General features: G+C 38.5%; 1 protein-coding gene, 1 long non-coding RNA gene and 1 other non-coding gene across 3 annotated transcripts; all 3 read left to right on the top strand.

The window, feature by feature from the left end:
• Window positions 1-1,083: 1,083 nt before the first annotated feature.
• On the top strand, window positions 1,084-3,836 carry LOC148861793 (uncharacterized). The gene is made up of 3 exons (XM_088985097.1): window positions 1,084-1,512; window positions 1,719-1,794; window positions 1,968-3,836. Exons 1-3 carry the CDS (start codon window positions 1,474-1,476, stop codon window positions 3,338-3,340), a joined length of 1,488 nt encoding a protein of 495 aa, XP_088841223.1. The 5' UTR covers window positions 1,084-1,473; the 3' UTR covers window positions 3,341-3,836.
• Window positions 3,837-9,352: 5,516 nt separating this feature from the next.
• On the top strand, window positions 9,353-12,691 carry LOC148861794 (uncharacterized). Its single transcript, XR_016094799.1, has 4 exons — window positions 9,353-9,486; window positions 9,600-9,841; window positions 12,097-12,225; window positions 12,410-12,691. It is a non-coding gene; the product is annotated as an uncharacterized LOC148861794 (long non-coding RNA).
• A 3,292-nt stretch (window positions 12,692-15,983) lies between these two features.
• TRNAC-GCA (transfer RNA cysteine (anticodon GCA)) lies at window positions 15,984-16,055 on the top strand. Its single transcript has one exon. It is a non-coding gene; the product is annotated as a tRNA-Cys (tRNA).
• Window positions 16,056-17,209: the final 1,154 nt, after the last annotated feature.

Consider the following 17,209-nt stretch of genomic DNA (forward strand, 5'->3'; position numbering starts at 1 on the left):
ACCATTAATTTAAGTTGGAATTTGTTTTATAAGTTTTTGAAGGTATTATTTTTTTTCATTAGATAAAGAAGAAAAACTAAAATCAATATGAAAAGCTAACCTTTAAGACTATAGAATTAGAAGTCAAAAAATAACAAGAATATCCTATATATAGTAATATCATGACTTAACCGGGTGCAGATCAGTCAAAACCCAAATTAGACTTGGGACAAAAAATCAAAACCCTAACCCAACCTTAAATCCTAAATATACCTGATCTAACTCAAACCGGGTTTACCGTTTAACTAACCCATTACGTCCTAGTGTGAAGCAAGATGTTATTCTGAACAAGGGCGGAGCTAGGGGGCCCAAGGGAGCCATGCCTCCCCCCTATGTCCAGAATTCTCTACTTGGAATAGAGTTTTCCATGTAAAATTCCCTCCTCCCAAACTCTCCATTCCAATGGCCCTTGAAAGGGAAATATAATCTTAAATCAGGAACATCTCCATACTGTGCGTTATTTGATGAAAAAATATTTCCAATGCTATAATGACCATTTAAACAGACTTTGCACCGGACTGAATCCCGTTTTCTTATTTCCCTCCCCCATTCTTTTTTTACTAAAATTTCCTTCTCTATTCCATTTTAGGTCACAATGCAGAATTCTGAATTTCAACCCCTCTACAACTAGCTTTGTCCCCCCTATAAATCACATCCTGCCTGTGAATTTAACATCAATTCAAGGTCAGGATGCATTCCCCCCTGTACTTTGGCTCCGCCCCTGATAGAAAGGCAGAGTCTTGGCCCAAAAATAGGGTGAGAACGTAAATTCGATAATATGCAGACAACATTAATCCTTTGTTATTAATTGTACAGTGCAATTTGGAGGAAAACTGGCTGACATGATCATTCACCGTTCACCTCACCTCCTGCAATTATTTTTAATGCAAAATATTAATTTAATCTCTGTATTCTCAATTTCTCGTTCTCACATTGAGCTTGAGCTAGCTAAGCCAAGCCGAGAGTTCACGCTCAAGCCTAGTCGATGTCGTCGACCTGAGCCGATTGAAGTGAAAAACCAGGTAAAGGAAACGAAGAAAAGTTAAAAATTAAACAATCAATAAATAAAGGCAAAAGAGAGGGGAGGCTAGAGCTCTCTCTTTCTTCTCTCTCAGAGCCAAACACAGCCCTGAAATAGAGGAAGGCAGGAATGAGAAGCTGATTAATGTTCACCGACCTCCTCTGAACTCTCTCTCTCTCTCTCTCTCTCCATTTAAGATTGAACATTGTTGTCTTTCTTCTCCTGTGCTCAGAAACAATTTGTTTTCTCTTGTTCCCTGTGTTTGGTTGGAAAAACCCCTAGAAGAGGATAGCTGGGGAAAAAAACTATCTGGGTTTTGTATAATTTATCTCCTATTTTTCAGCTATTTGGTTACTGAGATCCATCAGCTTTGTTTCGTTTCCCATTGTGTATAATTTTCTAGTTTCTCTTGAATGCAAGGGATGAGTAAAGAAGAGTTCTTGAAGATCCAGGTACGCCATTTCCTCTTCTTTCTTTTTTCTTTTTACTAGGCTTTGCTTGTCTTAAGCTCAAGATCCAGGTGTCCTTTTCCTTGTGTTGTTTCTGCTTTCTTTCATCTCTTTGCGATTTATCTTCTTCCATTTGCAAATTGAAATTTATCCCTGATATTCTTTTTGTTCTCTCTGTTTCTCTGTGCCTGGGTTACTTGTCCTTGCAGACTTGTGTTCTCAAAGTGAACATTCACTGTGATGGATGTAAGCGGAAGGTGAAGAAACTGTTGCAGAAAATTGATGGTATATTTTCATTTCCGGAAACTTTTTTCTTTTACAAAAAAAAAATACTGGTTTTTGTGTAGAAACATTTTATTTTCCCAGCATTATAATTTCTCAAGTGGGTTAGCTGGAATTTGTTGGTATTTTAAGCCATTTTTGTTGATTTTCTGTTCGTTTTCCTTTTTCCTGGTCAGGGGTATACACTACCACTATAGACTCTGAGCAGGGGAAGGTAACAGTTTCGGGTAATGTTGACCCAGCAACGCTGATAAAGAAGCTTGCGAAATCAGGGAAGCATGCAGAGCTCTGGGGGGCTCCAAAGGCTCCCAGCAATAACCAGAACCATCTCAACATTCAGTTCAAACACATGCAGATTGAGAATGGTAAAGGTGGGAAAGATAACAAGAACCAGAAGGGCGGAAAGGAGCAGCAAAAGGGTGGCCAGCAACCACCACAGTTACAGAACCAGCTCCAGATGAAAGGGTTGAATGATATGAAGTTGCCTCCCCAATTCAAAGACCTAAAGATGCCCTTGAAGGACCAGAAATCTGTGAAGTTCAACCTACCTGAGGATGACGACTTTAGTGATGATGATGAGTTTGATGATTTCGACGACGATGATTTTGATGATGACGAGTTCGATGATGATTTTGATGATTTAAATCATCCTCCGAACAAGAAACCCGTGATGGTTAATGGCCTTGGGCCACATGGGGTCAATGGGATGATGACAGGAAATGGAATGATGGCTTGTCCACCACACCTGATGAATCCCCAAGCCATGAATGATAAGAAGGGAGGAGGCGGAGGTGTTAATGGTGGTTGCGGCAACGGCAAGAAAGGTGGTGGTGGGGACGTTAATGTACAACAACAAGGAAAGGGTGCCGGAGGAAACAATGACGGGAAGAATGGAAACGGGGGGAAGAAGGGAGGCGTTGGTGGAAACAACAATCCCAACAATGGAGGAAATCAAAATCATCAAGGCGGTGGAGCTGCTAAGAGTGGAGCTAAAAATGGTTGTGCGCCTCCACAAGATGCTAAACATGGTAACCATGGCGGTTTCGGAAACAACAAGGCCGGCAATAATGGCAATGGTGGCGGTGGTGGTGGTGGGAATAGTAATAACAACCCTGCCGGAGCCAAGAAGGGCGGAGGGAAGAACGAGGGCGTCCAAGTAATGAACAACATGCATCATGGCTTCCATGACATTGATGTTACTCGCGTTGGTGGTGGGAATATGGGTCAAATGGGACATATGCCCATGGGCCACCAGATGGGTAACATTCCGGCAGTTCAAGGCCTACCGGCGGCAGCAATGAATGCCGGTGGTGGCGGATACTTCCAAGGGGCGGGACCCCAGATGCTCCCCGGGAACCCATACCAACAACAGCAGTACTTGGCAGCAATGATGATGAATCAGCAACGTGCAAATGGGAACGAAAGATTCCATCCCATGATGTACGCCAGGCCCCCACCGGCAGTTACTTACTATCCTCCACCGCCGGCCGCTGACCCCTACACTCACTTCTTCAGCGACGAGAACACCAGCAGTTGCAATGTCATGTGAATTGCACCCCGGCCGGGCCGCCGGGGTGTTTAGTTCTGTTTTGTTTTTGTTTGTTGAGAGCCTACTGTGGTGGTGGTGCTTGCTTCTTCTTCTTCTTCATCTTCAACCATATAGTAAAAGACTAGAGAAGGTCTGATGCTTAATACACATAAAGAAATGGGTCAATTTCAGTTCTAATTTTCTTTACATTATTAATATCTTCTTCCTTCTTAGGTTGAAGTTAGGTTTTCGGTTATGATAGTATATAGGTCTCTCTCTCTCTATATATAGATACATAGATATAGGAGTATTCAGATTTCAGACTTGCAGAGATTTCATCTCAGGAGACTTGTGATTTGGGGGAGGAAAAGCTTCTTATGACTCTATAAGACGGAAGATGCAGGGAGGACTGATGGTGGTTGTAGACTTGTTTCTTATGTGATGTGTTTATAAGTGTTTATAAGTTGGGAAAAAAAATAAGAAGAATGACGATGGGCAGAAAGCCTATCCTTTGCAACTGAACTTCTCTAATCTCTTCATTCAATTTTTTCTATTTCTTTCTTCTCTCTCTCTCTCTCTCTCTCTCTCTCTCTGCAAATTTAGGCTTTTAGCTATTCTGTCAATGTTTGTTTGGTGCAGATGGAAGTAAATGATAAATGTGAAAGCGCATGTCCTGCATCCTCCATGAGAGACTCAGACTATATGCTATGTGGGGTTGATTGGTAGATGGATTAGATATATAGTGAAGTGTGTGATGGGGGTGGGGCTGAGACGATGAGTATGAGTTCCATCATTCCATCATTCCGTGAAGTTTGTTAGTTTATATGTTTGGACCTCTAGCGTCGGGCCCACCCACCTAAATTGTGGCGTTTGGTGATATGGGTGATGGCCCACATCCACAGATTGTTAAATTAATGGATGGGCCTCATATTTTATTTGACCATATCAGCTGTATTATTCAGAGTCCCTGTAGCTGTAACCGTAGGCTGTGGCCAGTAGTAGGCTGCTAGGCTTGTAGCATGTGGCAAATAAATAAATAAATAGTGTAGAGGTTTGTTCTTTTTCCTTGTTTGGTAATTGCTAAACCTAAACACTCTTCACTAGAATCCAAGTTGGTAACGCTAGAATATGTCCTAAATCAAAACAAAGCAAAGCAAAGCAAACGACCCCTTAACCGATGAGATGGATATTTTTAGGGTTTCTGTTTCTCACACTCAGACGCACAAAGCCACAAACACACAGACCATGATGTGGGCAATCAAAGCCATCTATCTCTATTCAATCGGACGGCTAGGGGGTGTGGGAGTGGGACCCCCATACTCCCAAGTCCCAACATCAACATTGTTTGCCAGTCACGTGCCCAGTTAAGCTCAGATTAGTTTCGTGCAGCGTGGGGCAAGCGAAGTGATGCTGCTGAGCCAGAGCCACGCGTCCAATGATGCGAGAGTGGAGCCGGCAGTGACCATGCTGGAAATAGAGAGAGGAGGGCTTATTAGACCTTGATGAAGTTTGGTATCTGATTCTCTCTCTCTCCCCCATTTAACTCAACACAAAAAGAGAATGAGAGTATCCAGGTCCAAGGTCCGAGATGAGAGAACAGCCCACGAGGTAGTAGTGAGTAGTAACTAGTAAAGAGGTACTGTAGGGGTAGTAGTAGTAGTACATCCATGATGATCCATCTCATATTTGGTTGCTTACATATTTGATTTTAGGGATTTAAAAGGAAAGATGGTTGTGTTCAGACTTGAGGGTATGAATTGCTTTGATGCTGGCTTTTTTTCTGAGGCCTTTGGGTATCATTTAATGTTGGTAGCTCCCGAGTAAGTGTACTTTGAGATGAGGATAAAGGGAGTAGAGTTTGTATGTGTCTGGCCACATGTGCAGCGCCATTGCCTAGAGAAGAGACTAGAGAGGGTGGTGTTAACACTCAACGGTAATATTTGGTTAGTCTTTAATTCACATAATGCGATTGTTAGGTGATGTTCCTAAATGGGTATTTATTCTCAAACACACTCCATCACACAAAAGAAGAGAATAGATGAGTGTTTTTTAAATAAAATTTGCGCTGTTCTCTAATATATTCAATTATCATAAAACTTAATATAGTGACTAGGGATCCTAATCAATTTACTTTTACACCAACTTACCTCCATTAAATAAGATAAACAAAATAGAGCCTTAATTAATTATAATGGGGTAAGAGATTCAACCCCGGCCCCTTGGTCAAATAAACTTTGATACCGTGAGGTCAGTGAAAGGGTATTTATTATCTAATATTGCTTTGTGTGTTATTGACTGTGATAATGAGTTAATTACTGTTTTGGCATATAATTGTAAGCCGATTTTGGGGAGGAAATCCTGGGAATTTGAGCTAAAGTGGTCTCCAGAATTGAGCTTTAAGCATGCAACAAACATGAGAGAGAGAGAAAGAAAAGTGGTAGAGCATTGAATCATGAAGCTGATGACAGAGTTTCTTTTCTTTCTTTTCATTGGCCTCTTAATTTGACCGAGATTGAACCCAAAATACCAATTGGCCCCACCTCTTTACTCGTTCAATGATGACAGATGTTACTCTTCTCCGGCATATTTTCCTTTACTTGAGCACCCTGGCCTTTGCAACCAAAATGGGGCCTGCCGGTCTGGGATGGGAATATGGGAACCCACCCCCCCCCCCCCCCCCCTAATCCCTTATATGGCGCCCTCTGGACCCCACCTAACTGTGATCGATGGGCATCCGACCCGACCGGACCCGACCGGACTTGTCTAAATTCTAAAACAACTTTCCGCCTTTTCGCCTCCGGGGTCGTGGATGTAAATCCATAGGAGATGAGGGGCTTTCAGTAAATTAAAGCATCCCCACAAAGATCCAAATGTGTGCGGAGGCCGAGAGGAAATGAAAACGTAGGCCCCACTGGTTTCCTTGTTTGGTCTTCTCATCTTCTCAGTAGATGCTCCATGTGACCGGGGCCCACTGCTCAATAGCAAAATGCGCAAGGCAGCATCTCCTCTAACGGAGGGGAACAAACGCCGTTAATAATTTTAGAAAAAAGAAAGAATTTAATTAAAAATAATAATAATAAAAAGCAAAACAGAAGGAGGCGTAGTGCACACACCCACACCATCGAAATATGGGAAGGAGATAGGAGAAAGAGAATTAAAAAGAAATCGCCCACCATCCATGGGAGCGCGCGAAAGCTAAAAACCCCCTACCCCTACTATCCTACGCAGCGTTGTAATCGTGCACATCGACCGGCTCCCGACTCGAGGTTCCCACCATTTAAATTGACCAAATTGCCCTTGATCTGCGGGAAATGAATGGCTGGGCCCACCAGTCCACCTTCTAAGAAAACAAAGTCAAATCTTCAGAGATTATAAACCAAAGGAGGCCCCCAAGGCCCCAATACGAGTGGGCCCCGTTGCATCGGTGAAGTTTTCCTTTTTCTTTAATGTGGGCCTTGGGATTCTGCCATTGTGTCCACTAGATTTCTCTCCTACATAGTACTGGTGAATGGTACTACGTACACTATCATGGTCAAATAAATAACAAATGATTTATAATAATAAATGAAAAACTAGGCAAGGATTCGATACTTGGCAACCTATAGTGCAAAGCGACAGCCATTTTATATCGATGCATCGTTTTGAGTTGTTGATATGGGATAAAGTTAAGGGGGCGTTTGGCATGTCTTAAATACAAAAAAAAAAGGTATTTTCCCTTGTTTTAAAAACCAACCCATAAGCCAAACCGTTTTTGCCTATGGGTCTTAGGTCATCGGTTCGACCGGTGGGGTCGAACAGTTCAGACCAGGCTATATATATATGTATGTATTTATGTATATATATTATACATATTAGTAATGTATAAATATGTTTTAGATATGTTATATGCACTATTTTATATTTAATATATGTTTTTAATTTAGTTTTAAATTTTTTATTTATAAAAAATATTAAAATTTACAATTTGAGGTCAAAAAGTGGCAAGGCACCTTTGGCCCTTGGGATGCATAGATCTCGAAAAGTTTCTCAAAATAAAAAAAATAAAAAAAAAACCATCCGAATCGAACATCGGAGTGCAAAGTTATGGCCTCCAAAAGTTTTGTATGCATTGAGTGTGCAACCCGTGATCCAGTCATCGGATCAAACCGACCGGGTCGAATGGTTCTTGACCAAGTCAATGATTTTTTACCATCTAATAGGTCTTGATTGAACAAACTCGAAATTTTGTCCGGGTGATGATTCGACCAATCGGGTCAATGCGAGTTGAAAACATTGGTCTTTTCCCATTTGGTATAAGGTATAGGCATGGTAATTTTCCCACCCCCATTGGATACTCGACCCCTCTACCAAAGGGTTAGGGATGGAAATTGCCTTGGTGGGAATAAGTGCGGACGGGATGGGGATGAAGAGTGAATTCCTTGTTTGCCCTAACCCCGATTATATGTATTAAACATATATTTATATATTAAATATATATGTATATAATACTATTTATATTATTTAAATTATATATCAAAATATAATTAAGGGGTTTTATATTTAAAAATTTTAAATAAATCTTTTTTTTTTTAATTTAAAAATTTTGAGGATTCAAGTCCCTGACGGGAATCCATCTCCATCCGGGATTGAGGATTGGAGATTTATTTCAAAGTCGTCGTAACGAGTGGGGAGTATTTTTCCCACCCATAACCTGCCTCTTGTCATTTATAGTTTGGTACTGCATAGACCGAAAGGGTTGAGGATGAGCGTGCAGAAAAAGATCGTGAAAGCCAAAAATTTGGAAGCTTAAAACTAATGTTTTTAAAACTGGACCAAATTGGAAAAACCGGGAATGGTCATCTGACCGGACCGGTTTCATTTCACCTCAAAACCGTTTTTGGCTTAAAATAATAGATTTGGATAGAAAACTGTTAACCCGTATCCAAACAACGGTTTTGGCCATTATTTTAATGACTGGATGGTTGGACCGTTTCACCCAAGAACGGTCCAGTTTTAAGAACATTGCTTAAAATGAAACTCTTGATCTCTCCATGCTAAAATAGCCTCCCCAACTGTTTTTTTTTTTTTTTTTTTTTTTTTACAATCTGGTGGACCACAACCCTTACCAAACAGTCCTGGTGAAAGATCCACACTTAGAAATACTTGCCAAACAGCCCATAATTAAGCACAATAACATACGTGGGGTTGTTAGGTTGCATGGATTAAGGGGGACCCACTTTAAAAGGGCAAGCCAAAAAGAAAATCTGGATCTTCTGCTTTGAATCTGTTAGCTGGATTTGACTGGAGGCAGAAGAGAAGAGACTTTTGAGTGACTTGACACTAGTTTGGTGGACGTCTGTTACATTCATGCTGTGGTCATCGATAATTGACCAGGGAGAGGAAAGAGGAAGGATCATGTGTGACATAACAGCCTGTTCGTCCGTGAAACAATTTGTATTTTGCATACTGTTACTGGGGTTCGAGTTTTTCAGTTGTGACATTCGTTGTGGCCATTCGTCAAACAGTTCGAATCCAAAATTTTAGCCGCGTATCTTCTCCGTGCATGTGCCTTGGGGATGAGAAAATGGCGGAAGTGCCAAGCCCTACTCGTCGAGGGGCTAGCATGTAGTACGTATTATTCTGGGGTGAACGCCAAACCTACCCTCAGAACGAGGAATTGGGCTTTCCTTTCACCATCTGCGCTGCTTTGTAACGTGAAAGGTCTTCGTGTCTTTTGTCTTTTTGGGTTGATGAAGCAACAAGGGAACCATGTGAGAGCCTGAGAGGTGTCAAGTGTTAAGTAACACAAGAGGGGTTACATTTGACTTCGTGAATTTCGATTCTCAGTGTCTAAAAACTGCCATCATGTCAGTCGCTGTTCAATCAGAATACTATGCAAAATAGAAAATTTTGTCTCTTCATATCCACGACCCCATCTGTTTTGCCAAGTGGACCCCTTTGATTGCCACCTGTTCACTCTCTCAGTCCACTTGTGCATGGCTCATGCAATCATGCTTAGCTTAAACCAATACAAATACCCGGAACTTTCCACCACCACCACCACCGTCACCGGTGGTGGGTGGCAGAAAAAATGGAGTTAAAACTTAAAACTAGGACGGCCAGCTTCTTCAGTTTAAAAAAGAGAGGAAAAAGGAATGAGGGCAGTGTTAACAGGCATTTTCAGTGAGGTCTGTTCTGATCTGTTCTGCTAAGAGAGAGAGAGACTGTAAATCTGTAATTTTCTTTTATCAAGCATTCAAAACCACCCTACCCAGTAGTTCTGTTTTTTACGTTGTTGCAGAGAGGAGGCGTTAAAGTAGAAGATAAAAAAAGGACGAAAGGAGCACGTTTCAGTCGCAGTAAGACAGATGGGTGGATTGACCCAGTGGGAAAGAGGGAAAGGAGAAAACAATAAAATAACAAGGATTACAGATTGAATTGTACAATACGATAAAGATCGTCCTGAACTTTTGAGGTGCTTTGAAGTTGTCTACGAGACATATTACTGGGGGGGAGCCCCAAAGAAGCGAACAAAAGCTGTTTGTAAGCTGTTCTCACTGATCCCCTTTTCCTTTTTTTGCTTGCTTGCTTGCTTTCTTTCATTCTTTGTCCATCTCTCGAATCAAGTAGCAACCTTGTTTCACGTGTCGGTGGATTGCTTGATTGCTGGTTGGATTCTAGGGACACCCCAGTTTTTTTTTTTCTTTCTTTTTATTAATTATTCTACTTTGAACAAAGGAGAATAAATTAAAGGAAGATCTTGGTTTAAACTTTAAACAGAGTACGGTTATTTGAGGAAGCATGGAATCATCATTATCAATTGGAACTGTTTCTCACTTTCTTCTATTCCACACTTGTTAATCTTAATTAATTACCCAGAAGAACAAACTATCCATTCTTAGCAATTTGATGGGATTAATTCAGTAGCTAGATTAGTTGTTGGTTGAATCAGTAGTTCAAGTCTTGGGCTTGGCCTTAGGAACTGTGCTTCACACAGCTTCCTAAATCCTAACACACCAATTGAAAGAACAGAAAATGATAGAAAAGAGAACTTGAGCTCAAGTCATCCATGAAAAAAAGGGGAAGAAGACAGGGGAAAAAAGGAAATTATGTTCAGAGAAAAGCATTTAGTTTACAATCATTTTACAAGGCAGACGAACACGTGGAAAATGATTTCAAGGGAAAAATGCTTTTTCATTTTGAGATCTACTATTTTTCATAAATAAATTAACCAAGTTGCAATTTCAAAAGAGAAGCATGTTCCCAACTCGCCATTTGATTATTTTTTTATAGCTTATTACCTCAATGTTTATTTTTTTTGAAATTGACACATCAGCAAAAAACAAAAACAAGTTTTGTTTTGAAAAATAAAAAATAATTAAGTTGCTTTTGTTTAAAAAAAAATACATGTTTTGAAACCATTTTCAAACAAAAACAAAAATTGTAGTGTATAAGTCGAATGATTGTGGACCATGATATTAGACATCCAGAGGAAAGCATGTTTTCAAATCAGGTTTCAGTTTTGAAAACAAAGAATAAATGTATAACCGTCAAAATAATGGCTTTTCTGCATTTTTTGCTCAAAGAACAATTTTGTTTTGCTGATTTTCTTTTGATTTTGGAACTCACAAGTCACAGAAGAAAAACATTTTACATTGGAGAACACCCCTTTATCATTTCACTGGCTTTATATGTAGGAGTGATCATGGGCCGGGCCAGGTTTAGCAAACTATAGCTGTGGCCCGGGGCTGGCTGACCCGGGTTCCGGGCCTATGACATGTGTATAAAAATATTAAATAATGTATAATGTATAATATGTTATATTATATATAATATGTATTAGGGGATAAATCTATTATGCCAAAAAGGTTTATCTTATGAGACGAGAAGAGCTTTGAGCAATAAAAACCCCGTAAGTTTTGATGAGACCATTTTATGATACTGGTTGATTGGTAAGGCAAGGCTTGTGAATGATCACCCCTCATTCCCTTCTTTTACCCCAAAACCATTATTTCCCTAAAAATTGTTGATTTAGTCAATAAACCATTGATTTGAGTGGTTAAATTGTTTGAACCGTTTAACAGTTTAATCATTTTTTATTTTTTATCAAAACGGGCTGCCTGCTCGATTCAAACGGTCAAACCATTCGATCTGAAAATCGGACCTGATTGGTTTGTTGTTCGATTCAGTTTTAAAAATCTTGTAAAAGAAGAAAGAGGAAAAGTTGTATTATTTCCCTGATTAATCATTAATATGTAATAGTGATGATTAATTAAGAATAATATTGCTTCGTGAATCAAACCCCGAGATGGTATATCATATTCATTTATCCAAATTCGTGGGTCCATGGGGACAGATTTTAGGTTGGATGGGAAGGGCCCGACATGAATGAATATAGTGGTCAAAATCTACTGAGAATTGAAGACAACTTCCTTCTTTTTCGGTATAATAGTGGTAGTGGGGTGTACTGAGAGGAGATCAAGAGATAAATAAGTGGTGGCTCCAGTGACCACCACATATCGTCTAATCAATCTTGACCAAGAGTTAATAATATATTTCACATCTCGATTCTTGATAGCTGATCCATGTGCAGTATATAATACGAGGTGTGAGCTAAGAATGATGATGAGATAAATATGAGAATAAAATTTAAGATAAATTACAGGTAACTACCCGGTACTTAAGCGGTACTAATACTTTACCCCCCGAACTTTATTTTACAACAAATTAAGCCCCCTCTTTCATGAATTTTTGGATTCCAGCATAATTAAAGCTTTTTGGTGAAGAGATGAATGAAGAACTCTGCAACTCTTTGGACGTTTTTACTGCAGCTCTGCATTTAATTCACCACGCAGGAGATGGAGATGGAGATGGAGATGGAGATTGAGATTGGAGATGTATGTTGAGATGAAATGTTAAATACGCAGGTGGGTGTCACCTTGTCTCTAGCTATTGGCTTTTGACTGTAGCTGTTTTGGCTTTTTGGCTCTTGGCTCTTGTTCAGGACTTTTGGGGATTACTTTCACTTCACATGATTGCCTTTTACTTCAGTTATACTTTGCTTAGAATTTGAGTTGGGTCTGATTGGATTTCCTTCTCCTGCAAATTCAGAATTAACTTTAGACCTTGTGAACCACGTGGGACCTATGTGTATGAAGCTCTTTCGGATATCCCCTAAAACCCTCAGGGAGACAGCTGGGACCCCAAATTCCTGAAACTCAGCTTGCACCCTCCAAGTCTTTGATTGAAGTTTTAATTTCACAATTGGCAATCCACCATCAAATCAGGATTGAATTGTATTCTAAGATAGGGTTACAAATGGGTTGGGTTTAATCTGATTAGTTTGAATTGGAATTCAGTTTATTTAAGTTAATTTTGATATCTATTTTACCATAACTGGATTTAGAAAATGTGAGTTGTTTATCATTCATATTCAAAGTCCATCAACATCAACATGGTTGGTTTTCTTCTTGAAAACAAAATCAATTGTCACTTTAGCAAAAATGTATTGCTTTTGCTCATGTAGAAATTGTTTTTGTTTTCAAGAATAAGATCAACCATATTCTCGAACACCTTCTTAATCTATGATTATATGTATATATGTATATATGTATATATGTATCATAAAAACCAAAAAACGAGGGCTTTTTCATGTCTTGATTCAGTGATGGTTTTTAAGGATTAACACTGTATTTGACATTTCTTATTTTAAGAACTTTTCTTCTGTTAAAAAAAAGAGATTTTTTAAGTATTTATATGTATTACATACAAAGTCACCTCACTTCATGCCTCTATCATCGACATAAAAAAGCCATAGTTTCTTATAGTATTCTAAAGCCCGAAAAAATAAAAAAGAAAAAAATGATTCAAAGCTGCACATAATAATGAAACGATATTTGTTTAATATTTTTATAAAGTAATGCTAAGAAGTCAAACTGAGTGAATTATTCCTCTTCTTGAAACTAGAGAGAGAAAGAGAAGAAAAGGAAATTCTTACTTCGAAAGCACAAGGACCGAGTAAGTATAATTTAGACTTTAGAGATCACATGGATCCATGTTGGGTCGGGCGCACAAAGCAAAAATATAGATAACATAAAATTAATTAAAATTCCACACCAAATCTTCTTTTCCATACATGATAAAAGCCGCGTTCCCTCCCCCCCTTGCATTTTGTGCTCTTCGACTTCGATGACCCTGACCATCATACACCTTGCATCAATGACAATTAACATTTTTTTTTTGTTTTTGTTTTTTCGCTATTACATACTATACAATGACTTAGGGTGTCAATTGAACTGAATTTCGTCCAATCCGATCAGCAAAATGTGATTCCATTATAAATGGATTAGGTTCAATTCAATGTAACGAATATTTTGGACCGATTAAATTCAATATTTGGATCATTCAATCTATTCAAATTGATTCCAATTCACACTTTGGTCCATTAACACATATTTTTTCATCTTCTATCAATAGATCAGATATTGATTCAATTCAATCTAATCGAATATAAATTTATCATGGATGAACCAGGTCCAATCCAATTTAATAAATATTTTGGACCATTAAGTTTGGACTGCTCCAATTTAATATTTCTTGTTGGTTGTTCAAATTGATTTTGGTTTGGATGGGGTCCAATCCAAAACCAGTCCATTGATACCCTTACTATACATTATACATATTGTAAGAGATTAAGGCCGTGTTTGGTTGTAATGCAAATTTATTTGCACTAGTTCAAATGCATTGGAGTGCAAATGTAAAAAATGCAAATTCTTGTTTATTTTTTATTTGGATTTTACTTTATTCTACTTCATATCTTAATTTAGGGGTCGTTTGGTAAGTCTTTATCGGAAGATCTTCTAATAGATCTGACAATCAAAAGACACATTGAGTTTTTGCACTGAGATTTGAGCAGCCTGAAGCCCATTTGGTTAAGGCGCATCTTTCCACACAAAGATGAATAGAAAAAAAGAAACACAAGCTCTATTTGGAGCTCTCCAAAAATCGCCCAATTTGGCTTTTCTCATCTTTTTAACGTGTCGACTTTTGGTGGCTAGATCTGCAACAAACCAAATGGGAAAAGACTGAATCACAGCCTGTCACAAGCTTGTAAATAACCAATAAACCATGCGAAAAGACACGCCAAACGGAATCTTATTTCATTTGTACTACAATCAAACAAAATAAGTTAAACTTTGAAACAAAAATAGGTCAATATTTACACTCAAATCATTTGCACTGCCATGGTTTTGGAATTGGTGTAAAACGTCATCATTTTACACTGAACCGTGAAGAAGTGACCGTTGAACTTTTGAAAAGTGTGATGTGATCGGTGTAAAGTTTAACATCGACAAAAATCGATGTATAACTTTACGTTTGATGAGGTTTTACATCGATAAAAATTGATGTATAACTTTATGTTTAATGAGGTTTTACATCGATTCACAACGTAAAACTCCACACCAATCAAACACACGCAAAACTGAATTAAAGTGGAGTTTTACGTCGGTCATGATTACACACTCTACCAAATGTCAACAAAATCAAACATGTATGAACTTTTACATCGTTCTTGATTTATACTGATTTCAAACACAGATTAAGGTTGCGTTTAAAAAGGAAACCCATTGTTAAATGGGTATTTCACCACAGTTTCTTGTCTAGGGATGCATGTCGGATACCTAATTTGATGAAATTTACACAGCATCGGGTTTGGACCCTCGGGCTGAGCCCATTCAACTTTTACCAAATGCTCAACCTGACAAGTTGCAGCCCTATTTCTATCTTACTATCAAAAGTAAGTGCGACAAAAATTCGGAAAGCATTTTTTAGTAATTTGTTTAGAGTGGCTCAGTGAAAATAGTTCATTCGAAGTTTTAACCCTCCCAAACAGAGCCTAAGAAGTGTATTATGTTAATTTTCATCATCCATCTATTTATCATGTCATGCTTTTATGTAAAGAAGAGAATAATAAAAGCAAAATGATATTATACAATGAGAGATATTCGCTATTTTACAAAAGTGAGTATCCATCTATTTATTTTATTTTTCGTTCATATGGAAAGTCTTCTGGAATAAGTCGGTGTTGAATTCGTGATGATATCCCTAGTATTACAATTTCCTAGTTTTAATTTTTAGTTTATGAAATTATTAAATCAATATTATTGTAATATTTTATAATATAATCATCATCTTCCGTTATATATATTTTCCCTTTTGGACTTTGATTATGATACCACAAAAACATCATACCTGAAAAATTTGTGATCAATCATCCAATATCATAGATGTATTAACCAATTAGGTGGAATTCATCAAAATACACGGGTAGGTTTTGATCAGTCAAAACCCTTCAAGTATTATATCTTTCTGACATCATAGATTTTTTCTTTTTTTTTTTTTTTGAAAGATAAAACTTTTATGTTTTTTTTAATCTTTTTTATGGTATATCAACAAATACCTACTCCGAATCTGCTATTCACAAATTGTTCCTACATCCTTATGCACATAATACCACCACTATATATTTATAGCATCTCCCAATGAATGACAAGAGAAATATTCCTAATGTACAGCTGTAATATATCATGAGTAAAGATGTAGAAACAGATCAGATCTGAGCCCAATATAAAGTTTGGGATTGAAAAATAAAAAACGACAAACAAGGAAAGCTTTTGTCAACAAAGGGTCCATAGCTCAGTAGTAGAGCATTTGACTGCAGGTCAAGAGGTCGCCGGTTCGAATCTGGCTGGGCCCTCAGTAATATTTTCATTTTATTTTTCTTTTTGCTCTATAAAATTACTTCTCGAATCAGTTGCCCAAAATTGATTGGGGCTCACTCACCAGTCACCACCCACTACATCGTTGTGTGTTCAAACAAATCAAGGGTCCGAAAACTGTGAACACAGATAAGGAGTAAAAAACCCTAGCGTAGAGCCTCCACCATTATGAACATTTATTGCTTTTAAGCGTCTTTTCCACTTTTGTTTGAACACAACAAACTTTCGTCTTCAGTCGACTCTCTTCTCTGCTGCTGCTGCCCGAGTCCTGACTCCAGAGTTACAGTAACGCATTCACATTCCACATTCCCCCGTTTCTCAAAGAAAAAAAAGAAGAAGAAAAGATAACCATTTGAATTGATGAGATGATTTTACAGACAGACACCACGAAAAGGATACAAAGAGTACCATTTATTGATCAAAGAGACAATGCGCTTCTTTGTTTGGGGGGACGGGAACCGAGTACTTTTTTTTTGCCCCATGTAATGACTAAAATGTCCTCACATTTTGTGCCAAAATGTTTGTTTTCAAGTTAGGACTGATGTGACCTATTTTGTAGGTCTAGCTCTAGCCCTTGCCCTAGCCGTTTAAGTCTGTAGCCCAAAACCTAGTACAGAGGCACATGTCCTTCACATGAGAGAGAAGAGAGGATTGGGCACTTGGGCCTTATGAGTTATGACACCCCTCCCCCCCCCCCAACGACCTACAAGGGGAACTTGATATTTTCGCTGTTTGTGGGCCCACCTCATTCATGTTGATAAAATCTAGACCATTTAATGAGGATCTGAAATCTAGAAACGTGTATACCACTTACCAATTATAAATTATTTGAACCAGCTTGATCACAAATTCACAATCAGCATTCAGCGCATGACACTCCACTTGAATAAGGGCAATTTAGTCATTTTGCATAGGCGTCTAGGATTTCCTCGGAGAAACTTTATGACTCTATATATATAAGGTAGATTAATAAATAAAAAGCAAAAGTAAAAAAGGAAAAAAACCGGGGAGGAGAACGCTCCGACGCGTTGAAATTTGAGAATACCGAACGTTAATGTATGCTTTGTCTACAGGGAATTCGAGCTTTTGTCTTTTCTGCAGAGGCTTAAACCGAGCCGAGCACAGCCGGGCG

Source organism: Nelumbo lutea, chromosome 4, assembly GCF_056320005.1.
Source record: "Nelumbo lutea isolate HS-2025 chromosome 4, American lotus-T2T, whole genome shotgun sequence".
In the NCBI taxonomy this organism is placed as follows: domain Eukaryota; kingdom Viridiplantae; phylum Streptophyta; class Magnoliopsida; order Proteales; family Nelumbonaceae; genus Nelumbo; species Nelumbo lutea.